This window comes from Carcharodon carcharias, chromosome 27, assembly GCF_017639515.1.
Source record: "Carcharodon carcharias isolate sCarCar2 chromosome 27, sCarCar2.pri, whole genome shotgun sequence".
Taxonomy (NCBI): domain Eukaryota; kingdom Metazoa; phylum Chordata; class Chondrichthyes; order Lamniformes; family Lamnidae; genus Carcharodon; species Carcharodon carcharias.
Window position 1 is genome coordinate 8322869 of NC_054493.1, and position 27328 is coordinate 8350196.

The following is a 27328-nucleotide window of genomic DNA, read 5'->3' on the forward strand; positions in this document are numbered from 1 at the left end:
TTTATATATATGTTTGTGTGTGTATATATATATATATATATATACACACATTTGATTTATATATATAAACCGAAGGCTTGGCGTTTTAATGGAAACTATGTTATGCCCGAGTAATAATCAGAATAATTAAAACTGGATATACCTAATTAATATCAATGGTCGTTTAAAAAATAGTGTCACAATTCTGGCATGGGAGATATTAGCAGCTCAGAAGAAACCTGCCAGGGTGAGCAAATCAGATAACTGTAGTTAACCTGAAGGGAGTTATTGCCATGGGATGCACTGCTGTGTGAGTTTGGAGCTGATGGTAAATATACCTTTGGGACTGGAACAAGGTTAACTGTGCAGCCAAGTAAGTATTCTTTAACACCCATTTAACGCCTAGTTACGTGTGCGGCTATGTCCTTCGGACTGCCTTCAATGAGACAAGTAATTTCTCCATGTGTTCAATGTTGCTGAATATTGGAACATGTAGGCTGCTTCATGGAACTGGCTATTCACGTTGAGGCAAGCAACGGGTGTGGATTTAAGGGGAAGCTGGATAAGTACAGCAGGGAGGCAGGGATTGATGATTGCCCTGGCTGTTTTACATGATAAGGATACGAAGCGTGAAGATGAGGCACCAGAGTAGATCAGTGGAGTGGAATAGTATGTTCCTGTGGTAAATGCAATTTAATTATAATATTGGAACTAATTCCCAATAAATAAGTAAAATCCCAAGCAATGCCTTTTGCTAATATGCACCAATACCTCTATGCAATGTTTAACACACTCAATCTTTATCCCTAACTGTAGGTAGAGAGATTAATATCAGAGCCTCTTTACTTTCAATTGCATTAGTGAGAGAGGCAAAGAATAGTAGTTAACTCAGAAGATATTTGTTATCAGGTGTCAGTCTGTGTGAATGCTTATTTTTGGAAGTGGGACTAAACTAATCGTGGAACCCAATGTTTTTTTTAAAAAAAATCATTCACGGGATGTGGGCTTCGCTGGCTGGGCCAGCATTTATTGCCCATCCTTAGTTGCCCTTGAGAAGGTGGTGGTGAGCTGCCTTCTTGAACCGCTGCAGTCCATGTGGCGCAGGTACACCCACAATCATTTTGAAAGAATAATGTCACAAACATGATTGATAGACATTGAATAGGTCTCCTAAACACTCAAGCAAATTTAACAATCATATTGCTTAGTTATTAGAACCAGCTGAAATGACCATGACAATAAACGGGTAGAGATGATGGTGGTGCATTGGGAGGTGCACTTCCTGGTGTTTATTGTAAAGGTTTAAGTCACTGTGTGAATTCTGGAGGACTCAATAAAATTGTATTTGCAAGTGGCACCAAACTCATTGTCAATCCTGGTAAGGCAGTTCCTCAATAATGACCGCGTCAATTATTTTGCAAGTTAATCTGATATTTTGGTCGAAATAATGTACGGGTTGTCATTGAGAACATTAAACTATGCTGTTGCTTTGTTTAATAAGTGGTGGAAATATGGGAGACTGCACCTAAGTAAATTTGAATGAGATAGGAATTATATAATATTCAGCACTTGTTAATACATTAACTTGGAATGCCTGAAGCCCAGAAATGTAATATGTTGTTCGTTTAGTAGATAGGCTACGCACTTGATTGGATAGACAGGTGGTAGGAAATGTGTGTATAATGTAGATAACCTCAAATTTGGACCTGGGGTCAAATTAATTGCAATCGAGTAAGTGAAGACGAATTCTGTATTTGGTTAATAATTTTCTTCAGTTCATCACAGTTAAAGAGTTGGGGGGGGGGGACACTATCAAGAATTATTGAGCAGCTTAGGGGGTCACTTGTTCAAAAAGGAGAAGGATGTGGAGCAAAAAGTTACATTGTTTAGGTATTTCAATTCGCTCATATGACATTGAGAATCAATCGGTGTTGATAATTTAGGTACGTGGGAGCCAACACTATCCTGAGTTCTTGCAAAGGGGTAAGTTACTGTGTGATTATGGAAAATATGGTAGCTTAGTATTTGGAGGTGGAACCAAGCTCGTTGTTGATCCTGGTAAGAACTCAATAATAGTTTCTCAAAATGACCATGTCAATTGCTTGGAAATCCAATTTTCAATTCTGGTCCAAAATCATGAGCAGATTGTAAAAGGATACCAAACAAATGTAGACAATGTTAATCAATAATTGCACATTGTGACTGAACCTAAATTCATTTGAACGATATGGGAACTGTGCAACATTCAGCACTTCTTAATATTTGAACTTTGAATGCTGATAGGCTATAAATGTATTGTGCACTCCATTGAGTAGATATTCCACATGTTTGGTATCAGGTAAAAGGGTTTCTGCATTGGTATGCAATGCTGTGTGAATAATGCCGGTAAACACACATTTGGACCTGGGACCAAACTGATTGTGCAGCCTAGTAAGTGAAACTTGGTTCTGTCTGATTTATAATGATAATAATATGATGATGATAAACTTCTTCAGCTATTTACAATTAAAGGAAAATATTAAGAAATATTAAGAAATACTGATCAGCCCGGAGATCATTTCTCTAGAAAAGGAAGGCAGAGGAATCAACGAATTAAGCACTTTAAGGTTAAGGGGTGGGAGTGGGGGTGGATAGGGTTCTGATGATCTGGTGTGCCGATGGAAGCCTCGTCTTCTTAATGGAAAGTAACAGAATAATTACAAAAAATAAAAATGCCCCTAAGTATCACTGGGCTTAAAAAAACTCTTTGTGCAGATAGTGCCAGAGCTACGGCTGATGCCAACTATTCCAATATAGTTCCATAGGTAGCGAAAAATTACTACAATTAATCTGAAGGGAGTTTTTGTTAAAGGACACAGTGCTGTGTGAATGTTGCATTTGGCAACATGCTTATCTTTGGAAACGGGACACAGTTAACTGTGGAACCAAGTAGGTGTTCATTAACAACTATCTATCTACTTACACATCTCTCATCTAATCTCTATCTATCTATCTATCTATCTATCTATCTATCTACTTACCTATCTATCTACCTATCTATCTACCTACCTCTCAATCTGTCTACCTATCGACCTACCTCTCTATCTGTCTCTCTATCTGTCTCTCTATCTATCTATCTATCTATCTATCTCTCTTTATTTTGCTTCATATTTCTCCAGATGTCCAGCATCCCTGAATGTTGGAATACCTCTGCCCCTTTCTTTCTGAGGCTTTTTGGGACTTGCAATGGCAACTTAGATGTGAAGCCTGTGTGGATATAAGGAAAAGTCAGATAGCTAGAGCAGGGAGAAAGGAATAAAAGAATATCCTGATAAGATTAGGGAAAGAGTGTGGAAGGAAGTTCGAGTGGGGCTGAAACACTGGGATAGACCATTTGGAACGAACAAGCTGTTTGTGAGGTGTAAATTATTTGAACGCAATTGTATTACAATGTGAAAATTAACTCATGTGTATTAAAGAAATACAAATGCCAAATGGTGCATTTAGTTGGCATGCACTGATGCCTTTATATATTGGCTGGGCAGTGCATGAGGCACTAAATTATTGTTCCTATATAGAGAAAGATAGATAAATAAAGAGAAAGGTAGAGAGAGTGAGACAGGGGTAGATAGGTGAAATTATGTACTGAATGCATAAACTACTTTACATTGTAATGATAGGATGGACAACGAATACTCAGGAGGTTTTTGTTAGACACTGTAGGGCTGTGTGCAGAGCGGGATGTACGAGCTTCTTTTTGGAAGTGGGACTAAGCTGAACGTGGAACCCAGTAAGTGTTGGATTATAAGAGAACAATGTTACTGGTCTGATTGAAAGTAAAGAGAATTGTCACTAATAATCTAGCAAAGCTATCATTGCAATGCTCAATTATCGATATAATTGCAACAGGAATGAGAATGAATGAATAGTGATAGCAGTGGCACATTAGAAAACTGCACTGCCCTGGGTTCTTGCAAAGTGATAAGATACCGTGTGATACCTGTAGGGTATGGTAAACTGTTATTTGGTGGCGGATCCAAGCCCATTGTTAATCCTGGTAAGACTCATTCGTCAAAATAACCATAGAAACTGGATTTTTCAAGAAGGAGTCAGATATAGCTCCTGGGGCGAAAGGGATCAAAGGGTATGGGGAGAAAGCAGGAACAGGCTATTGAGTTGGATGATCAGCCATGATCATGATGAATGGTGAAGCTGGCTCGAAGGGCCGAATGGCCTGCTCCTGCCCCTAGTTTCTATGTTTCTACAAGCTAATGATAAATTCTGGTCAGTATAATGTACAGATTGCCAATGGGCATCAAGCAAATCTAGACATCCAAAGTAAACTATAGTCCTGCGTGGTTTGTGGGAGAGATTGGAACTAAACTGGTTTGAGTGAAATGGAAAGCATTCAATAATATGCAAGTGTTAATAATTGAACCTGGATACTGATAAACCACAAATATAAATCAATGGTCTGCACACTATGCATCGGGTAAAAGAGTTTTTGCACTGGCCTGTTATGCTGTGTGAACAATGTCGGTAAACTAACATTTGGATCTGGGACCAAGCTAGTGGTGCAACCGAGTAAGTGAAGTTTGATTCTAAATGAGTATGATCTTAATAATCAGAACATTCTGTGTGTGTATCGCCAGTTCTTGACGAATTTTGAAGGACCATCAAGAAATGATGAACTGGTCAGAGGAACATTTCTCTGGAAAGCAAAAGGCTGATGGGTCAACCCACAGGGGTCTATGCCATTAGGGAGAGGTTTAATAGGTGAGACAAAGAGATGTTGTCACTTGCTGTGAAGTTGAATCCACCATTCCTCAACATCATGCAGCCACTAAGAAATCCAGAAGTCCAGAAATTAAATTACGCCACCACGGTGGAGTATGGTATTTGTCACTGGGCTCGCACTCCAGAGACCCAGGGTAACATTCATGGGGAACAAGAACAGAAGATGCTGGAAAAACTCAGCAGGCCTGACAGCATCTGTGAAGAGACAGACAGAGCTAATGTTTCGAGTCCGTAACAACTCTCCGTCAGAGCTCTTGAGTTTTTTTTTCCAGCATCTTCTGTTTTTGTTTCAGATTTCCAGCATCCGCGGTATTTTGCCTTCATCTTAATGCCCTGGGGACACAGGTTCGAATCCCAGCACGGCAGATGGTGGAACTTGAATTCAATGAAAATCTGGAATTAAAAAGTCTAATGATGACCACGAAACCATTATCGATTGTCGTTAAAAAAAACCATTTGGTTCACCAATGTCCTTTAGGGAAGGAAATCTGCCGTCCTTACCTGGTCTGGCCTACATGTGACTCCAGACCCATAGCAATGTAGTTGCCTCTTATTTTTTTTAAAAAAGTGTCCTCTGAGCAAGGGCCATTAGGGATAAAGGCAACAAATGCTGGCTGAGCCAGCGATGCCCACAATCGATGAACGAATATTTGTTTTAATAAATCGGAAATTCAGAAGAAACTTGACCGTAAGAATGGTGAAAATGGGGAATTGGCTACCACAGAGAGTAACTGAGGGGCATAATCCAGATGCATTTATAGGAGGAAGCTAGATATGTGAACGACGAAAGAAAAAAGCAAGTGGGATAGACGGATATGCGGAGGGAGTGAGCAGAGATAGGATGAGATGAAGCCCGTGGGTGGAATGGGCATAGCTGGTTGGGCCGAATGGCCTGTTTCTGTGCTGAAAAAATTCTATGAGACGGTTAATCAGTGTGGGAGATTTTAACAGTTTGTGAGGCCTAAATGGAAAGGTAAATGTTAACTTTCCAAAACTTAGCTCAAAAACAAAATGGCTGGTCCTTTAAGAATTAACAAGGGTTGTAAAGCATGATAATGTCACACTGGGAAAAGTTTAAGCTGAGCATATCAGATTGTGTGAGCCGTGCTGCTGAGCTGGTGTTTGGATCAGGGAACTCGGCTCTCCATGTCGTGCCAAGCCAGTCCGATGTTTAAAGATGCCTGCTTTGCACCTTAGAATTTCAAGAGAAGCAGGACATCGAGCTGACGGGAAAATGGATTAACTTGGGTTTTACCTAACATGGCCCCTCACCACTGTGGATATGCAACTTCAAGGTGATTCCCTTCAGCAAACGTGACTTGGTATTCTTCATGTGATTTAGGTATATGTTAGGGACCATTGTTAAGGAGAGGATTTTGTAGAGGAGCGTAATGATGTGTGAGTACTGATTCCCTCAAGGTGATGTTTGGACCTGGGACAAAACTCACAGTTCAACCCAGTAAGTTGTTTCACACCTCCTATATTCTTACCTCTCTCTCTATCTCTCTATCTCTCTCTCTCTCTCTCCAATAGGCTATCTATTAAATAAACACATTAAACCTCTTGTTTCACCTTCACTCCCACAAACAAATAACTTCTGCATAAGTTGATGTCTAGGACAAGTGTTGTTGCCTCCCTTGAATGACCCTGAGCTGATTTTGATCCACCTCAGAATCTCCAAAGAATATAGGGTTATAGTTCGTACTGAAATGCAAACTTTCAGACTGTAAGACAGTGTAGGGCTGCGTGCAGGGTGAGACGTACCCGCTTATTTTTGGATCTGGGGCTAAATTAAATGCAGGAGCTTGTAAAAATTGTATTAAATAGTCGTTAGGTAATGCAAAAATTGAGTATTGCTGAAAAAAAGAGACACGTCGAAGTTTTTCATCTTGCACTCATCGGGACACATAGCAAGAATACCAATGTAAGGGGAAAACAACAATTCTGCTCATGCAGTATAAATTGTTGCTTTCCCCTTGTATGGCTATTCTTGCCAAGTGTCCTGATGAGTGCAAGATGCAAAGGTTCGACATGTCCTTTTTCTCACTAATAATCAAGAGTTGTATTGTGAAAGAACAATGTTACTGCTCTGATTGGAAGTAAAGAGAATTGTCATTAGTAATCTAGCAAAGCTATAACTAGCATGGCCTAATTATTCCCATCATTGAAACAACATCGAGAATAATGAACTGTGATAGTAGTGGCACATTAGGAAGCCGCGCTGCCCTGGGTTCTTGCAAAGGGATGAGACACCGTGTGATATCTGGAGGAGTCACTAAATTGACATTTGGAGGTGGGACCAAGCTCACTGTTAATCCTGGTAAGACTCGTTCCTCCAACTAACCATGGAAACTGGTTTACAAGCTAATGATAAATCCTGGTCAGCATGATGCACAGATCGCCAGTGGGCATCAAGCAGATCTAGACAGCAAAAATGAACTATGGTTCAGCGCTGGGCAATTTGTTGGGGTGGCTGGAGCTACGTTGGCTTGAATGAGGTAGATGGTATTGTCAGTTTGAGTTCCTTGACCAAGTAAACTATTGGGCCCAATGGCATCGTATCCCATTTCCACTAGCTCTATGTACAGCCTTCAATTCATTTGTTGTGGCCAAAGTCTGCATTAATTGGACACGGATCAAGATGGGCCGAATGGCCTCCTTCTGTGCTGTAACTTTTCTATGGTTCTATGGTTCTATGGAAATTGGGAGGGAAGAGCGTAAGAAATCATAGCTTGGTCCAATTGCTAACAATGCACCCTTGTTATTAGATAGTGATGGAGTGCACCCACACACACACACACACACACACACACACACACACCATATGTGAAATATATAATCCAGGATTATAATTCAGGGAATTGCGATTGAAAGAGTGTAGCACTTTCAGAAGTACTTGGGAAGCACATGGAGGATTCGAAAAATCTGCTCTACAGATAGGAGTCTACGGTTTCTATTGGAGGATAATTCACGTTTCCACAACGCACAAGAATGGTTGAAAACAGATATGCTTAAGAAACGCCAACATTAAACAGGGAAGCAGGTATCTCAAAACGCAGGTGCAAAATTGACAAGGTAAACTGGAGACTGTAACTTTAAATTGCTCAGGTCAATAAGCAAAGAGTGACAATTCAGTCAGGAGGTTCTTGTTCGCCAGTGTAAGGCTGTGTGAATGCTGGGAACTTCCAACTCGTTTTTGGGCGCGGGACCAAGCTCATCGTGAATCCCAGTGAGTCCTGCGTTTTGCTAATGCTACAAATCTAATTGGCAGAAATGAAAGAATTGTCACATTAATCCAGATAATGGTCACTGTTATGGCATTGACCGTCGCCAAGCGTTTTATCACCATTCCAGGAGCAAGGTGTTGCTCCAGTTAGTCTACAAGGAATTTTAGTTAGAGGGTACAGTGCTGTGTGAGTACTGGAGCAGCCCGGCAACTTAACTTTGGAAAGGGGACAAAATTCACTGTGGAGCCAAGTAGGTATCCATTAATAACTGTGAACTGCCTACTTAGTTACATATGTGTGTGTGAGTGTGTGTGTGTGCGTGTGTGTGTTTTACTTGCATCGCCTACAATGGAGCAAATTATTTCTCCATTTGGGTCCTCGTTCCTGGTTGTTGGACCATTTAGGCAGTTCCTGTGGAAAGTCCATAGAAGAATACCCTGGTAGGATTAGGTAGAAAGGGCGGGAGGAAGCAAGTTAATGGACCAGGTTGGATATGGAGTGCATCCTTTGTAAATCTAAATTGAAATCTATCTACGAAATGAATTGTGAATTCTACTCATGGAATATCTACACTCAAACAAAATGATTATATTGCATATTTGATGCACTATTCAAATTAATTTATGGTCCACTAATCACATATTACGAATTTAGGCCAGAATTTCATGTGAAATTTTATCCAGGAATATGGAACAAAAAGTAATTGCCATGTGGTTCCATTTGTTGATGCGCACTGATGCCTCTGCATTTTTATCTGTGTGCCCGTCCACGCAATTTGTGAAGCGCTGGTATATTAACCCTAATAAATGTAGGTAGACTAACAGAGAGAGAGAGAGAGAGATTGGTGAAAGTGAATGTGTAAATCGAAAAGGAGAAATGGTGGCTGCAAATTATAATTAGGTCGGGAGGTTTTTGTTAGCTGGTGTGGGGCTGTGTGAATGCTGGGATTCGCGGGCTAACTTTTGGAAGTGGGACCAGGCTGATCGTGAGGCCCAGTAAGTGTCAGGCATTCAAAGGATAATGTAACTAATCTAGTTGACAGAAGTGAAGGGATTGTCATGACTAATCCAACAAAGATGACCACTCTGTTGCTGAGGGGCATCGAGTCATTGAAATGATGCCGGGGACGAAACACTGGGGGTACATGCGGGGAAGCAGGGCCGCCGATCCCAAGTTCCTGTCAATGGGATAAGTTACGGTGTGAGTCCTGAAGGGAGACAGTCAGTTGGTGTTGGGAAGAGGAATCCTAAAGCCTTTTCCATCCTGGCAACCCCAGGCGCGAATACTTTAAAAAAAAACCCACAAATCCGTACTCTAGTTTACCTTCTGTCATGTTTCACCATTTTTGACCCACCAAAGCGTTCACTTCACCCCCTTCAATTAACTTTTATAAAACTTTCAGCACAGGAACAGGTCGTTCGGCCCGACTCGTCCAATGCCTGTGCCCTTGCTATGCCTGACCCCCATCTCGCCCTACTTCACCTCACCCTCCCCTCTGCGTCTCCACCCATTCCCTCACCCACCGCACAGCCCTCTGGGGTAGAGAATTCCACAGATTGACTACCCTCTGACAGAAGAAATTCCTCCTCATCTCTATTTTAAATGGGCGACCCCTTACTCTGAGATTATGCCCTCTGGTCCTAGACTATCCTTCAAGGGAAACAACCTCTCAGCATCTTCCCTGTAAAACCCCCTAAGAATCTTATATGTTTCAATAAGGTCGCCTCTCATTCTTCTAAACTCCAATGAGTACAGGCCCAACCTACTCAAGCTCTCCTCATAAGAAAATCCCTCCATACCCCGGGGTCAACTTCGTGAACCTTCTCTGGACGGCCTCCAGTGCCAGTATCTCTTTCCTTAGATAAGGGGACCAAAGCTGTTCACGGTATTCTAGGTGTGAGCTAACTAGTGCCTTGTACAGTTTTAGCAAGGCTTCCTTATTTCTATACTCCATTCCCTTTGAAATAAAGGCCAACATTTCATTTGCCCTGTTAGTTTCCCCATCAGCCTATTCCTTGCAATGGAAAGGATCCACAGTCTGATCGGTCTGATGATTGTCACCTCCCTTTACTTCAACAGGCAGTTAGCAACATAATTATTTATGATAATCATCACCAAAAAAAAGAGTGAAACTTCACTTACTATGTTGGACCCAGAACCAAATGGTTGCTTCTGGACACCATAACTTGGGGGTCAGAGAAACTCCTCGACTTGATACCAAGCTTGTAGACTATCCGAATGAAATAGCAGGAGGAGGAGGAGGAGGAGAGAGTGAGGGAGGGTTAGATGGCCATGAAATAAGCACCTTTTGATGTTACAAGCCTGGATCATCTATTAAATTGAATTTTAACGAAGTGGAGGTTATATCGAGGTATTGTCACATGACTAGTAGCCTAGGGTGCATGCTCTGGGGGTACTGGGTTCGAATCCCGCACAAGGGTGACATTTGAATTGAATAAAAATCCGGCATTTAAAGGCCTAATAATGACCACAGAGAATGGACTAATGCCTTAGGGAAGGAAAGCCGCTGTGGGCTACATGTGACTCCAGCCATGTGGTTGACGCTTAAACGCCCTGTGACCCAAGGGTAATTAGGGATGGGCAATAAATCCTGGCCTAGCCGGCGACGCCCGCCTCCCATGAACGAACTTTAAAAAAAATATTAAGTGAGCTGATGGGTTTGACCCTCGCGTAATTCTCAATTTTACATCAGATGCAGAATCTCCAAAAAAAAAACCCCAAAAGAATTGAAAAGCATATATATTTCTGCTTTGTGGAGATGGTGGGCAATTGCAAGCAGAGGCTGGTGGTGGAATTTCAGTAGAACTTAAAAGAATAGCGTGGGTCTAGTATCCCTTAAAAAACGAGTTATCAACAGCAGTTTACCCGGTGTGATAATGATCAGGAGGTTGCATAAACCAATTGGTACATCAAAAAATGGTCTCAAATTTATTGTTTCAGTTCAGAGAATTGCGTATCCCCCTTGCTTAGAGTCAGACTTGATCAAACGTTCACTTAGTTCCATGGGCACTATATATATACATATATATAATTTTTTTTTACCAAATTCTAATTGTTTCCTATAATCCCACTTCACCGATTGTCAAGAAACGAATCCTGGCAATAATCCGAAGCATAATTACCAGATTTTGATGTTCACTGTAGGACAATAACGGTCACTGACCCCCAAACAAGCAACCTAAGGTCGCTTTAATGAAGCAGGCGACTGGAATTGGGAGAGAGAAGTGTCAGGGCCCACCTCTTGGTTCAACGGGTAAGCAGCTCAATCTGTTTGTGGGAAGCTGCGTGATGTATCCCTCCTGAAGACACATGTATAACCGTGGAGGATAATTCATGGACCCGCGTGGAGAGAGCACTTTCAGAAGGGCTCGGGTGGTGGGGGGGTTCTAGGGACCTGATCTAGAGATGGAGCCCTTTGCTTTTCAATGGCTACCAAGCTATGCTTGTGCAACAGTCAAAATAGTTATAAAATATCCAATGTCTCAATCAATGTCAACAGCCATTTAAAAGCTGCACAGCATAATGTCACTATTACAGCATCGGGCGATGCCAAGTATTAAAATATAGATTCAGAAGCAGCAAAAAAACAAATATCACTCGAGTCAACCTGGAGGGGGGTTTTTGCTGGAGCTCGCCATGCTGTGTGAATCTGGGAGCTAACGATAAGCTTATCTTTGGAAAAGGGACAAAGTTAACGGTGGAGCCAAGTAAGTGATCATGAATAATTACAGTATATCTATCAAGATGTATGTTTTGTGCACTGCCTAAACTTTCCCTATATAATCCAAATTCCTCAAAATTGTAACATTTTGTGCCACATCATTTTGGAGTGTGATGATATATATGTTTTATATATATACACAGATATATATGGATATAACACATATATATGTGTGTGTATCTAGTGTGTCTATATTATTATATATAATGCATATGTATGTACTTATGTATGTGTGTATATACACATACTATATAATATGCACATATATTATAAGTAGATGATATAACTGTAAAAAAGATAAAATGAGTATATATTATTATATTAGTGTGTCTATACTATACATAATGCAGGTGTGTCATTATATATATGTGTGTTTGTGCGTTTCTAAAAGTATATATATGTATATATATGTGTGTGTATATATATATTATAGCTAGATGATATGTGTGAAAAAAAGATAGTGAGTATATATTAATATATTAGTGTGTCTATATTATAAAATATATAATTTATTTGTGTACTTATATATGCGTGACTGTTTCTATAACTACATATATATTTGTGTATCTATATGCACACTATATATATGTATATATAAATATATATGTTCTAGATAGATGATATACGTGTAAAATAAAAGGTAAACTGAGTGGATTCTTTAATTTGCATCCACAAGATAGACAAAAAAATAACAATGAGCAGAAGGTTTTTGGTGGGTAATGTAGGGCTGTGTGAATATTGGAAACTACAAGCTTATATTTGGAAGTGGGACCAGACTAATCGTAGAACCCGGTGAGTGTTGGGATTTGAAAGAATAATGTCACATATATATGTATATATAAATATATGTTATAGATAGATGATATACGTGCAAAAATAAAGTGAGTATATATTATTATATTAGTGTGTCTATATTATTAAATATATCATATCTGTGTACTTATATATCGATATATATGTGTGTGTTTCTATAACTATATATGTATGTGTATATATATGCACACTATATATATGTATATATAAATATATATGTTCTAGGTAGATGATATGTATGTAAAATAAAAGGTAAAGTGAGTGGATTCTTTAATTTGCATCCACAAGATAGGCAAAAAAAATAATAATGAGCAGAAGGTTTTTGGTGGGTAATGTAGGGCTGTGTGAATATTGCAAACCACAAGCTTATATTTGGAAGTGGGACCAGACTAATCGTAGAACCCGGTGAATGTTGGGATTTGAAAGAATAATGTCAGAAATCAGATTGACATTAGACAATTATCAAAAATAACCGGGAAAGGATTAGAATTTGAATGCTTAGTTATTTCAAGTCAATGACAATGAGAATAAAAGTGTATCAATAGTAGAGGTAGATTGGAAGTCAGCTCAATCCTTTGCCTTTTATTGTTCAAATATCTATCTATAGCATATATATATATGTGTGTGTGTGCATATATTTTGTGTGATTACATATATATATATATACGCACATAAACATACATTATATATAACACACACATATATTTATATATATTTACATATAAATATACAGATATATACACACACATATACACACGTATATAATATACATCCATCATACTCCAAAATCACAATATTGAGAAATATTGAACATATAGAGAAATTGCCTGATTCACTTTAGGCAGTGCACAGAACATACATCTATAATTGGCAGGTAGGCTCTGATTACACATGTTACTGTATGCATTTTGGAGGACAGGGTAAATTAATATTTGGAGATGCAACCAAGCTCCTTGTTAATCCTGGCAGAAACTCATTCCTAGTCCCTCAAGATGACCGTGCTACTTAGTTTGCAAGCAAATTATAAATTCTGGCCACCATAACGCCACAAACGATCAATGGGAGTGAGCAGCACCAGCAAAAAATTAAACCGTAGTTATACATTGTATGGCAACTGGGACTAATGTGGGCGATTGGGCCCAAATTGTTTTGAATAAGACAGGGAATGTGCAATATTCAGCAGGCGTCGAACTGCCTTTGAATATTGATAATCCATAAATATGCACAATTCATTCCATTGCCAATATGCTTGACCTGGGGTAGAATGGTTCCTGCAGTCATGGTGTGTGAATAGTATTGATGAACTAACATTTGAATCTGGAACCAAGCTAATGGTGCAATGAATGCTAGTTCCATTTTTCAACAAGATAATTATGAGCGTGATAATCAAAATATTGTTTCATTAAGTATAACTCTTTTTTTAAAAAAATTGGATGAAGCAAATGACATTCACGGAAGCCTGAACAGGCTGTGGTCTCTTTTCCCGAGAAAAGAGAAAGCTAATCGATAAACTGCTAACGGGGGGCGGGGGGATGTAAATAATGAAGAACATTGCGAATGCGGAGCAGAGCTTCCCGCTTGAGAGGGAGTCGAACGCTAGCGGCCATGAACACAAGGGCCAGGAGTCAGTCGCAGTCCAGACCGTGCAAGGAAGGAGCGAGGTCCTGCAGTGAATTCTAGCTGCCCTCAATTTGAAGTTACTGGCAATGGTGGTGATCAATCGGGGAAAGTTGCCATTGTAGCTGGTAGCAGCAGTCCTGTGCTGTGGAACCAGAATGAAACTTCATGTAGCAGATTTTGCCTGGGTCTGTGACTAATAGGGGAACAGGGCTGTTGACATTTGGGAGAGGAACCAAGCCAATTGTGGAGCCAAATGGGGCCACTTACGAAACTAAGTTTCACTGGAAATAAAACGAACAACGACTCGTCTGTAAAACCTATTTCCAATATTGCCAACTGTTCGTATAGCACATAAATTAAAAATGGCATGTAATAATGGCGGACACTTCGCAAGATAGGCCAGCAACTATCGTAGATTTGAAAACATAGTCAGGATCAACTGATACTCGAGGGTGCATACGAACAGGGGGCAGGGGTAGGGGCCACTCTGCCCCCCGAGCCTGCTCCGCCATTCAATAAGATCATGGCTGATCTGATTGTAACCTCCCACCTACCCCTGAGAACCTCTCACCACCCCTCTTTGTTAATCAAGAATCCATTAAGCTCTGCCTTAAAAATATTCAAAGTCTCTGCTTCCACTGTCTACTGAGGAAGAGAGTTCCAAAGATTCACCATCCTCTGAGAGAGAAAAAAAATCTCCTCATCTCTGTCTTAAATAAGCGACCCCTTATTTTTAAACAATGGTCCATAGTTCTAGATTCTCCCACAAGAGGAAACATCCTCTCCGCATCCACCCTGTCAACTCCCCTCAGGATCTTATATGTTTCAATCAAGTTGCCTCTTACTCTTCCAAACTCCAGCGGATACAAGCCTAACCTGTCCACCCTTTCCCCATAAGACAACCCGCCCATTCCAGGTATTAGTCTGGTAAATCTTCTCTGAACTGCATCCAATGCATTGGCATCCTTCCTTAGATAAGATGACCAATATTGCTCACAGTACTCCAGATGTGGTCTCGCCAGTGCCCTGTATAACTGAAGCATAACCTCCCCACTTTTGTATTCAATTCCCCTCACAATAAATGATAATATTCTCTCAGCTTTCCTAATTACCTGCTGTACCTGCATACGAGCCTTTTCTGATTCATGCACTAGGACATCCAGATCCCTCTGCATCTCAGAGCTCTGCAATCTCCCACCATTTAGAAAATATGCTTTTTTTTTACTCTACCTGCCAAGATCACTCTTGCCCACAACGTATTCACTTTTGCCAGATCTTTGCCCACTCACTTAATCTATCCATGTCAGATTCCTTACTTCCTCTTCACAGTTTCCTTTCCTACCAATCTTTGTGACAAAGTCATGAAGTTAAAAAGAAAATGTCACCTTATCCAACACAATAACATGTTGGAATGCCTTAGATAAACATATGTATTAATGGGCTGCACACAAAATGAGCCATGGGGCTTTTTTTGTGAGAGGGTGCAGCACTGTGTGAATCAAGGAGCGAACAACAAACTAACATTTGGACCAGGGACTAGATTAACTGTACAGCCACTTGAGTATCTTACCAAACATAAGTCAATTCGTAATGCTGCATTTCACTGAACGTCTGCACTAGAATGTTATTTGGACATAATTCGTGTGGGTCATTTAGAGGATTGTGTAGTCATTACCATGTCTGAACTGTGCAGAGGTTAATGATAATAAATATAAAACTTACAGAGAGAGAGGATGAATTTAGGATGGTGCAATTCTTCAACTTTGAGATAGGTTACACGTGGAAAGAATCTCTGAAGATAGCGTAGGTTGGAATGGAAAAGGGAGTTTTGCGAGATTTAGTGACAGGTCAAATATATAATGACGAATTAAAAATAAAGATGGATGCAATTTTACACACTACTTTGAACCAATATTGCAATGCTTAATATAATGAACAATATTTTTAAATGATTGTACAATCCACTAGTTGCATTAACAGGTGCTATCTGTAAACTCGGGGGTATGGGGTAAAATAGAACAGAAGAGAGCCAGCGAGAAACTCTCTCCCTGAAAAGGAGTTGGAAGCAGAGTCTTTGAATATTTTCAAGACAGAGCTGGATAGATTCTTGGTAAACAAGGGGGTGATGGGTTATCGGGGGTGGCTGGAATGCAGATTTCGGGTTACTATCAGGTCAGCCCTGATCTTAATGAATGGTGGAGCAGGCTTGAGGGGCTGAATGGTCTACTCCTGCTCCTTGTTCGTATGTAAGAGATTAGACAAAGACACTGCATAAAGATACGGATTACCCTCGCACGTGCATTTTTCTGTTTGGGATTATAAAAACCAGATTAAGCACAGAGGAAAGTGTTAAATTGAATGAAATTAAATTATCTCCCTTTCATAGTATATATATTTTTCCCAGTGGCACAGATAAGAATAAGGCTCAGTCATAATTAATCAAGATGCCCCAATTAAGAACATGAGAACATAAGGACACTGTGCACAGTTTTGGTCCCCTTACTTGACGAAGGATGTAGTTGCATTGGAGGCAGTTCAGAGGAGGTTCACTAGATTGATTCCAGAGATGCGGGGCTTGTCTTATGAGGAGAGATTGAGCAGTTTAGGCCGACACTCGCTAGAGTTTAGAAAGGTGAGAGGAGATCTAATTGAGGTATATAAGATGCTAAAGGGGATAGACAAAGTAGATGTGAAGCAGGTGTTTCCCCTTCTGGGGCATTCTAGATCAAGATGGCCTAGCTTTAGGCTAAGGGGTGGTAGATTTAAATCAGAGATGAGGAGGAGTTACTTTTCTCAAAGGGTCGTGAATCTGTGGAATTCACTACCTCAGAGTGGAGTGGATGCCGGGACGCTGAATAAATTTAAGGAGGAGATAGGCAGATTTTTAATTAGTAATGGGTTGAATGGTTATGGGGAGAGGGTGGGAAATTGGAGGCCAAAATGAGATCAGCCATGATCGTATTGAATGGCGGGGCAGGCTCAAGGGACTGAATTGCCTACTCCTGCTCCTAGTTCTTATGTTGTAAGGTGAGGGGGACGTTGTGGATTGACCAGATAGTATTCTTGTGAGACAGTAAGACACTGTGTGAAGGTACAGGCAACCACAAGCAAACATTTGGATCGGGAACTTGTCTGCCTGTAACTCTGAGTAAATCCACCTTTCTTCCCATTAAAACATCCAATATAAAATTCGTGGACACTATAATTTAGCGCCAAAGGAAAATATAATAGAAAGTGGCAAACGACGACCAGAACAGGACGAAAGGACAGAAGTAATCGAGAATCGTTAACTGCAAAACAACCGTGTGTGGGAATCTAGTTTTTTCTCATTTATTGTTTCATGGGATTTGGGCCTTACTGACAAAGCCAGCATTTGTTGCCCATCCCTAATTGCCCTTGAACGGGGGTGGGGGGGGGTGAGGGGGGGAGAGAGGGAGGGTGCCTGCCACATTGTTTCAGAGGGTAGTTAAGAGTTAACTATATTGCTGTGGGCTTGTCTCACATAGAATCACAGAACTGTGACAGTGCACAAGGAGGCCATTCAGCCCATCGTGTCTACACCGCCTCTCTCAGCATTTTTAACTTCTTGCAAATCTCTTGCCTTTACCCTGTAACCCTGCATGTCATTTCTATGTACATAGTCACCCAATGCCCTATTGAATGCCTCAGTTGAACCTGCCTCTTCCACACTTGCAGGCAGTGCATTCCAGACCCGAACTACTCGCTGTGTGAAAAAGTTTTTTTCTCACCTCGCATTTGCTCCTTATGCGAAACACTTTAAAACCGTGCTCTCTGGTTCTTGATCCGTTTACGAGACGGAACAGTTTCTCCATATCTACTCTGTCCAGGCTCCTCATGATTTTGGAATGAGGGATCTGGGCCAGACCAGGTAAGGGCAGCAGAGTTCCTCCCCTAAAGGGGCTTAGTGAACCAGATGGGTGTTTACAACAATCGGCGATGAGTTTCACGGCCACCATTACCCAGATGAGCTTTTCAATTTCAGATTTATTAATTGAATTCAAATTCCACCAATGGGTGGGGCGGTAAATAGTTGAGGAGGATAGCCTTAAATTACAGGAGGATATAGACGGGCTGGTCAGATGGGCTGATCAATGGCAAATGGAATTTAATCCGGATAAGTGTGAGGTGGTGCACTTGGGCAGGATAAACAAGGCACGGGAATACACGATGAATGGTAGGACCCTGGGAGGCAATGAGGATCAGAGGGACCTTGGTGTGCATGTCCACTGGTCCCTTAAGGTAGCGGGACATGTAGATAAGGTGGTTAAGAAGGCAAATGGGATACTTGCCTTTATTAGCTGAGGCATAGAATATTAGAGCAGGGAGGTTATGCTGGAACGGTACAAAACACTGGTTAGGCCACAGCTAGAGTATTGCGTGCCGTTCTGGAATCCACATTATAGGAAGGATGTGATTGCACTAGAGAGAGTGCAGAGGAGATTTACCAGGATGTTGCCTGGGCTGGAGAGCTTTAGCTATGAGGAGAGATTGGATAGACTGGGATTATTTTCCCTGGAGCAGAGGATATTGAGGGGGGAATATGACTGAGGTGTATAAAATTATGTAGGGCATAGATAGGGTATACAGTGAAGGAACTTTTCCCCTTGGTGGAGGGATCAATAACCAGGGGGCATAGATGTAAGGTAAGGGGGAGGAAGTTTAGAGGGGGTGCGAGGAAGGATTTTTTCACTCAGAGGGTGGCGGGGATCTGGAACCCACTGCCTGAAAGGGTGGTGGAGGCAGAAACCCTCATAACATTTAAGAAGCATTTGGATGTGCACTTGCGATGCCATGGCATACAAGGCTATGGGCCTAGTGCTGGAATATGGAATTAGAATGGTTAGGTACTTGTTTGACCAGTGCAGGCTCGATGGGCTGAATGGCCTTTTTCTGTGCTGTAGACCTCTAGGACTCTAACTACTATGGTGGGATTGGAACCTGTGCCTTCCCATATCCTAAGCCTAGGCCTCCAGGTTACCAGCACAGTGATATTACCACAACACCACCATCTGCCCCAGCCCAATGAAAATGCAACGTACAGTTTTAATATCTTAATATTTTAAAAAAGGGATCAATAGGCCAGGGACTTTGGATGTCAACGAGAGGCAAGCCATGTGGGGTGGTTGGTGGGTTTGCACACCGGGACTGCATGGACATTGGAAATGTGGCAGTCGACAGCCATTTGGCTGTGGAGCTAGGATTAAGCTGACCCTGTTGATATTTCTCCATTGCTATGCTTTTGGGCAGTGGACTAGATGTGTCACTGATGTTCAGATGTGTCCACATCGACAGGGCAGCTCTCGGTGCACCAGCCTACGCTTGGTGAAGTGCAGACCCCCAATAAGTTTAGAAAGTGGTGGGGATTGGGGGGAGGGTTGGAAGCAATGCTGCAGGGAATGTCACTATAACGGCACTCTTTTCAGTTGGAGAGAGAGAGAGAGCAGGGGTAAAAATACCGAGGGAAAAACAGCACTTCACATAGAAACATAGAAATGAGGAGCAGGTGTTGGCCATTCGGCCCTTCGAGCCTGCTACGCAGTTCAATAAGATCATGACTGATCCCCTATCTCAACGCCGCACTCCCGCTCTCCCCCCCCATAACCCCAGATGCCTTTAGCGTCCAGAAATCTATCTATTTCCTTCTTAAATATGTTCATTGACCCAACTTTCACAGCCTTCTGGGGTAGAGAATTCCACAGGTTCACCACCCTCTGGGTGAAGAGGTTTCTGCTCATCTCAGTCCCAAATGATCTACTCCATATCCTGAGATTGTGACCCCCTTGTACTCGACCCACCCACCCCCCTCGCCCCAGCCAGGGGAAACATCCTCCCTGCATCCAGTCTGTCCGACCCTGTTAGAATTTTACATGTTTCAATCAGATCCCCTCTCATTCTTCTGGACTCTAGTGAATATAGACCCAGTCAAACCAATCGCTCCTCATATGACAGTCCCGCCATCCCTGGTATCAGCCTAGTGAACCTTCACTGCTCTCCCACTGTGGCAAGTATATCCTTACTTAGGTAAGGAGACCAAAACTGCATGCCATGCTCCAGGTGTGGTCTCACCAAGGCCTTGTACAGCTGCAGGAAGACATCCTTGCTCCTGTACTCAAGTCATAAGGACATTAGAAATAGGAGCAAGAGTAGGCTATTCAGCCCTTCAAGCCTGCCCCACCATTCAATAAGATCATGGCTGATCTGCCCTAGGCTTCAACTCCTCTTTCGTGCCAGCTCCTCATAGCCCTCAACTCCCCGATATTTCAAAAGGCTCTCTACCTCCTCTTTAAAGCTTTCAGTGATCTAGCCTCCGCAGCTCTCTGAGATAGAGAATTCCAGACACTCACTACCCTCCGAGAGTAGAAATTCCTTCGCATCTCAGTTTTAAACGAGTGCCCCCTTATTCTGTAACTAATGTCCCCTACTTCGAGATTCCCCTGCTAGTGGAAAAACCTTCTCAACATCGACCAGTCATTGTGAGCCCCCTCGCAATGAGGGCTGATTTGAGTGGGAAAGGAAAGTAATCCCTAGTGACTTCAGAAAGAACGATGTGCTGATTAACAGCAATGGAGTGACACATAGTGCTGGACATCTACACTGGGGGTGGGGGGGGGGCTAGTTCATTCATCGCATTAAAGGCAACGTATTAACTCTATTCCAAGAAATGAGCCTTTTGGTGATGGGATATCAGGAATGGCCAAAGCAGATTAAATGTGAACCGAAACAAAACTAGCTATTCAGAGGTAGTAAAGACCAGAAGGCAGAAGTAGAATCCTACAAGATATAATCAACCTTGAAACAAAAGTTAGTGATGGAAAGGTTATGCGCTGTGGGCGAATGTTCATTTTGGCAGGAAGAATAATAGAGAAGCATATTATCTAAATGCTGAGAGGTGGCAGAGATCTGAGATGCAAAGGGATCTGGGTGTCCTCGTGCATGAATCATGAAACGTTAGTATGCAGGTACAGCAGGTAATTCATTGTGAGGGGAATTGATTACAAAAGTGGGGAGGTTATGCTTCAGTTATACAGGGCACTAGAGAGACCACATCTGAAGTACTGTGTACAATATTGGTCTCCTTATTGAAGGAAGGATGTCAATGCGTTAGAAGCAGTTCAGAGAAGGTAATACCTGGAATCCGTGGGTTGTCTTATGGGGAAAGGTTGGTCAGGTTAGGCCTGTATCCGCTGGAGTTTAGAAGAGTAAGAGGCGACTTGATTGAAACATATAAGATCCTGAGGGGAGTTGACAGGGTGGATGCGGAGAGGATGTTTCCTCTTGTGGGAGAATCTAGAACTAGGGGGTCACTGTTTAACAATAAGGGGTCGCTCGTTTAAGACAGAGATGCGGAGAATTTTTTTTTCTCTGAGAGGGTGGTGAGTCTTTGGAACTCCCTTCCTCAAATGACAGTGGAAGACAGAGTTTTGAATATTTTTAAGGCAGAGATGGATAGATTTCTTGATTAACAAGCGGGTGAAAGGTTATCGGGGGTGGGCAGCTAGTTGCAGTCAGGTCAGCCATGATCTTATTGAATGGCGGAGTAGGCTTGAAGGGCTGAGTGGCCTGCTCCTGCCCTAATTCATATGTAATGTGATGGAAAACTAGTTGAAAACATAGATAATAATCAGTAAAGGATCTGTCAGTTGTAAGAATTTAGTTAGCAGAGGTTATGACCATCGTGAGATGGATTAAATAAATAAGTCTCCCTTGGAGGGTTGTCAATAATTTGCCTCATGTTACATAGGGTGAGCACATTGGAAGACCAGGTTAATTCCTGGAATGGGAGAGCTGTATCAGTACAGCCTAGATTCCCTGGGTTTTCAAAGAACAGGGATTGAACTAATGGAAACCTACGAAATTCTCAGAGACAAAAGCAAAATACTGCAGATGCTGGGCAGAAAAACTCAGCAGGTTTGGCAGCACCCACGGAGAGAGAAACAGAGTTAACGTTTCGAGTCCGTGTGACTCCTCTTCAGAGCTTAAAGAGGGGTAGAAATCTGATGGATTTTATACTGTTTAAGAGGAGGTGAAGCAGTTGGGGGAAGTTAGAAGGTCAGAGATAGGTGGGAGCTCAGGAGAGATTGACAAAGGTGTTATGAGCACAAGACAAAGGGAGTGTTAATGCTAGTGTTAAAGACTAAAGGAGGAGCTGATAGCGGCATAAAGGTGAGAAAGCAGAATGTGTTAATAGCAGAACAAGGGTAAGCACTCTGTGAAAGAACAACATAGAAACAAGTGACAGATGCCCTTGTGAGGGGAGTGGGGGGGAGGATTTAAAAAAGCATTTAAAAAATAAATAATCGAAATGGAATAAACAGGGAGAGAAATGCGTCAATAAATGAAAATATACTTTTTTTAATGAAGAAAAATAAATTAAAACTTAAAAATTGGATTTAGAAGTAGGGGGTAAGGATGGAGATTCTCAGAGGCATTGGCAGGCTAGATGTGGAGAGGCTGCTCCTCCAGATGTGACTGTCCGGAGATTGTAGGTGCATTCCTTTGGCATCAGGTATCAGCCACTCAGAGGGGTGGTGGGGGGGGCGGGGGGGTCACAGGGCCTACTCCTCCTCCTAATCCTGATATTCTCCCAGGGTGTCAAGGCCGCCAAAGCTGTAGCCCCTTCACAAGAACAGGAACGAAGGAAAAGTTGGGGTTTACCAAGCCCTATGAGCTGGTGGCTTAAGGTCCATTTCTACCTGAGGAACTCGAAGAGAGAATGAACGTTGTATCTGAGTGTAAAATGCTTGTGAGGTCACGGCTCTGGTTTGCACTTTGCGTTTGGACAGCGAATAATGTGTAGCGAAGCTTGCTCAATGGCGATGACCTCAATTCTAACTCAGGGAGCTTCCTTTCCCTCTTCTCGTTGAACAGAGTCAGAGAATGCAGAGCCGTCCATCTACATCCTCCCTGCGCCCAAGAACAGTCACAATGTTGGACCCGTGTGCCTGGCGACGGACTATTTCCCCAATGTGTACAATATGTCCGTGAAGGCCGAGGGTACAAACCAGATTTGGAGCAAAGATGACGCCTCGCTGTCCATCGTCGATCGCAGCTACAGCATGGTGGGATTCCTGACGGGACAGAAGACAGATGGATTTCAATGCACGGCTGGGAATAAATCCAAGGAGTTAGCAGGTCTGTTCTTTCCCTTAAAGCTTTCCAATTCGAATTGCAAATCATTAATTGGGATTGTGATAATAATCGTGACCCGTTATCATTTCAGGTGATCCTGAGGCAACTTGTATCACGCTATTGGAGAAATATGGAGGTGAGTACAGTGTGTGTGCCTGTGTCTGTCTCTATCTGTGCGTCTGTATGTGTTTGTGTGTGTGTGTGTGTGCACGTGTTTGTGTGTGTGTGTGTGTGTGTGTGCACGTGTCTGTATGTGTGTGTGTATCAGTATTGTGTATGTGTGTGTGCTTTAGTGACTGGAAGCCAGTGTCCAGTGGCGTACCACAGGGATCTGTGCTGGGTCCCCTATTACTCATCATTTATATAAACGACATAGATGACTATGTGGGGGTGGGGGTGGGTGGGAGGGGGGGTGGGGGGCGGATAGGATTAGTAAGTTTGTGGATGACACAAAGATTGGCCAGGTGGTTAACAGTGAGGTTGAGTGTCTTGGGCTACATGAAGATATAGACAGGATGGTCAAATGGGCAGATAAGTGGCAGATGGAATTTAACCCTGAAAAGTGTGAGGTGATACACTTTGGAAGGAGAAATTTGACAAGGAAATATTCAATGAACGGCATGGCACTAGGAAGTTCTGAGAAACAAAGGGACTTTGGCATGTGTGTCCATAGATGTCTGAAGGCAGAGAGGCATGTTAGTGGGGTGGTGAAAAAGGCATATGGGGCACTTGCCTTTATCAATCGAGGCATACATTACAAAAGTAGGGAGGTCATGTTGGAGTTGTATAGAACCTTGGTGAGGCCACAGCTGGAGTACCATATGCAGTTCTGGTCGCCACATTATAGGAAGGATGTGATTGCACTGGAGGGGGTGCAGAGGAGATTCACCAGGATGTTGCCTGGGATGAAACATTTAAGTTATGAAGAGAGGTTGGATAGACTTGGGTTGTTTCCATTGGAGCCAAGAGACCTGATCGAGGTGTACAAGATTATGAGGGGCATGGATAGGGTGGATAGGGAGCAGCTGTTCCCCTTAGTTGAAGGGTCAGTTACGCGAGGACAGAAGTTCAAGGTGAGGGGCAGGGGGTTTACAGGGGATGTGAGGAAAAGCTTTTTTACCCAGAGGGTGGAAACGGTCTGGAATGCACTGCCTGGGAGGGTGGTGGAGGCGGGATGCCTCACATCCTTTAAAAAGTACCTGGATGAACACTTGGCATAACATTAAAAGCTATGGGCCAAGTGCTGGTAAATGGGATTAGGTAGGTAGGTCAGGTGTTTCTCACGTGTCAGTGCAGACTTGATAGGCCGAAGGGCCTCTCCTGCACTGAGAGATTCTGTGATTCTGTGTTGTGTGCATGTGTGTGTGTTGTGTGTGTGTGTGTGTGTGTATGTGCACGTGTACATGTGTGTGTACAGGTGTGTGTATGTGTGTGAGTGTGTATGTGCACGGGTGTGTTTGTGTTGTGTGTGCGTGTTATGTGTGCATGTGCATGTATGTGTGTATGTGCACATGTGTGTGTGTGTATGTGCACATGCATGTGTGTATGTGCATGTACGTGTGTGTATGTGCACGTGTGTGTGTGTATGTGCACATCTGTGTGTGTGTATGTGCATGTGTGTGTGTATGTGTATGTGCACGTGTGTGGGTGTATGTGCACGTGTGTTTGTGTGTGTGAGAGTGTGTGTGTGTGTGCATGTGTATGTGCATGTATGTGTATATATGCGCTTCTGTGTGTGAGTGTGTGTGTGTGCACATGTATGTGCATGTATGTGTATATATGCGCACGTGTGTGTGAGAGTGTGTGTGTGTGCACGTGTATGTGCATGTATGTGTGCATGTGCACGTGTGTGTGTGAGAGTGTCCGTGTGTGTGTGTGTGTGTGTGTGTGTGTTTTTTAAGTGCACAGCGGTGAGGAGCATATAAAACTACTGAGCTACAGCTCTGAGGTGTTGTGCCTCTTTACTCCGGCCTTGGGTCTCCCAGAAGGGAGTAAAGAACACATTGTGAATGTGAAAAGTGAGTGAATGTCCTGGCTTCATTGGCTTCAAGTAATGGACACTGATGAATGTCAAACAATTCATGGCTTTAATATAGATCTTTCTCACTTACCTCCTCTTTGCAGACGAAGACGAAAGTTTTCTTTCTCTGACGGTCTTAATCTTAAGATTGTTCTTCCTGAAAAGCATCGTGTTCAACATCTTGATGACCATTCGTGTTTGGGTCTCCTAAGGTGAGAGGCCGGAAGGAACATTGACCCAACTCTGTCCCCAGAGGTGGGGGCGAAAGCCGACCTGATTGGGCGGGGGGTGAGGGGGCGGTGGGAGGGTGGGGGGTGGGGTGCGGGAGTGGGGGTGAAATTGAAGGTCACGCAAGAGTTCACGAGGGGAGGAAATGTTTCCCCTTATGAGGCTGGTCAAACGGGGTGAGGAGCGTAAACTGGAATTCAGGAGGGACATCTTTCCCCAGGGAGTCTTGAGAATATGGAACTCGCTCCCACAGGGAATAATGGAGGCGAATTCCATGGCTGCATCCTGGCTAGACGCATGCAGTAGAACGGGATCAGACATTAGCATGTTAATTGGCTCCACACCGGCTGCTGAGGCTAAAGCCAAGGCAGAGCTGCTGTCTTTGCTGGAGAGAGTTTATTGACTTAGCTCAGTCACCACTACTCCAACAGCCCCCTGCCCAGTGTCCCAGCCATCCCCATTTGTCGGTGGGCAAACACCCATGACCTGTTAACAATGTAATTGTCATTAAACCTTAACAAAAAAAAAATGAATGAGACATTGACATAGTAAGGGGAGGCTAGTGTGGGATGGCATAACTGACATACGCCACTTGAGTTGCAAGACCCCTTTCTGTGCTGTAAACTCCAAGTAATAATGTCCTTTATACAGGACTTATACAGACGTGTTCTCATTCCCGATAAGGGCCAGATTATCACTTTTGATGAATAGTTTGGCAGAGCGGGGCAATTCTGCACCATATTAAAACCACCTCTCACCACCTCTCTTTCTCCAATCAGACAACCGGTTGACCATGAACACAGAACAAATCATGGGGACCACGGCAAAGGCTGAAAGATCTTTGGTTCGGCTGCAGTGCAGAATAATGCTTTCGGCTGATGGTGTCTGCCTCCACATTGACGTGCCGCGTGTCGAATACATATATGAGTTTGCGTGTGCCAGCCATTTCTTAACAAATCCTCAGGAATGTACGATTGCATAATGTCTATCCGTCCCTCTCAAAGGACAGTGCAGCTTATTGAGCTTAATCTCTTGTATATATGGTTTCTGATAAAACTCTCCTCATTCATACCTTTGTCGCTGTCTGAACATATATTAAAAGTACCAACTGTGTAATTGTAAGATGTATATTTTCTTATCTTTGTACATTGAGTCTTAATGCTGTTTGGTCATGCGGAGCTGGAGTATTGCTGCGAGGAAGCTGCACTCTCTTCCCATGCAGTCTAAATTGTTGTTTCCTTTGTAATTTAGCATTCTTGCAAATGTGTCCTGATGAGCACAGGGCAAAAAGCTTTGACAGCCTGGCCTGAATTCTCAGCAACACGTGAAGCCTCATGACTAGACTCTTGGAATATTATCGTCCTAACACGTGAAGTGTCCCTACCGGATGTCACAATCCAGTGTTTGGGAAGGACAACAAAATCACCAGCCTGAAAAACCATAGAGTCCCGTGGCACTGCAGGAGGCTATTCAGCCCATCACTGCCCTGCGGGCCCTTTTGAAGGAGCCATCCAATTCATTCCGCTTGACCACTCTCTCTCTCTCTCCCCAGCCCTCCAAATGCATCCCTGTTCCCTATTCATCTGAAAACCTGTAATAAGTTCCCACTGAGAAGGACAATTCTCCTCATCCACCTCCCCCACCACCACCCGGCCCCACCCCACACCCTCTGGTTCTTCAGCCCATCGCCTTCAACCTGTGCCTCTCTGGTTCACAGGATCGCATGATTGTTAGGGTGTAGAATTGGGGGCCATTCAGCCCATCATGTCTGCC

General features: G+C 42.8%; 1 protein-coding gene across 1 annotated transcript in view; it reads left to right on the forward strand.

Moving 5' to 3' along the window:
- Window positions 1-26671, forward strand: part of LOC121270132 — a 152094-nt gene extending 125423 nt beyond the window's left edge. The window contains exons 7-10 of the mRNA XM_041175449.1: window positions 23047-23310; window positions 23399-23443; window positions 25432-25539; window positions 26335-26671. Coding sequence (XP_041031383.1) covers window positions 23047-23310; window positions 23399-23443; window positions 25432-25538 — 416 coding nt within the window. The 3' untranslated portion in view covers window position 25539; window positions 26335-26671. The remainder of the gene's footprint in view (window positions 1-23046; window positions 23311-23398; window positions 23444-25431; window positions 25540-26334) is intronic.
- The last annotated feature ends 657 nt before the right edge of the window (window positions 26672-27328 follow it).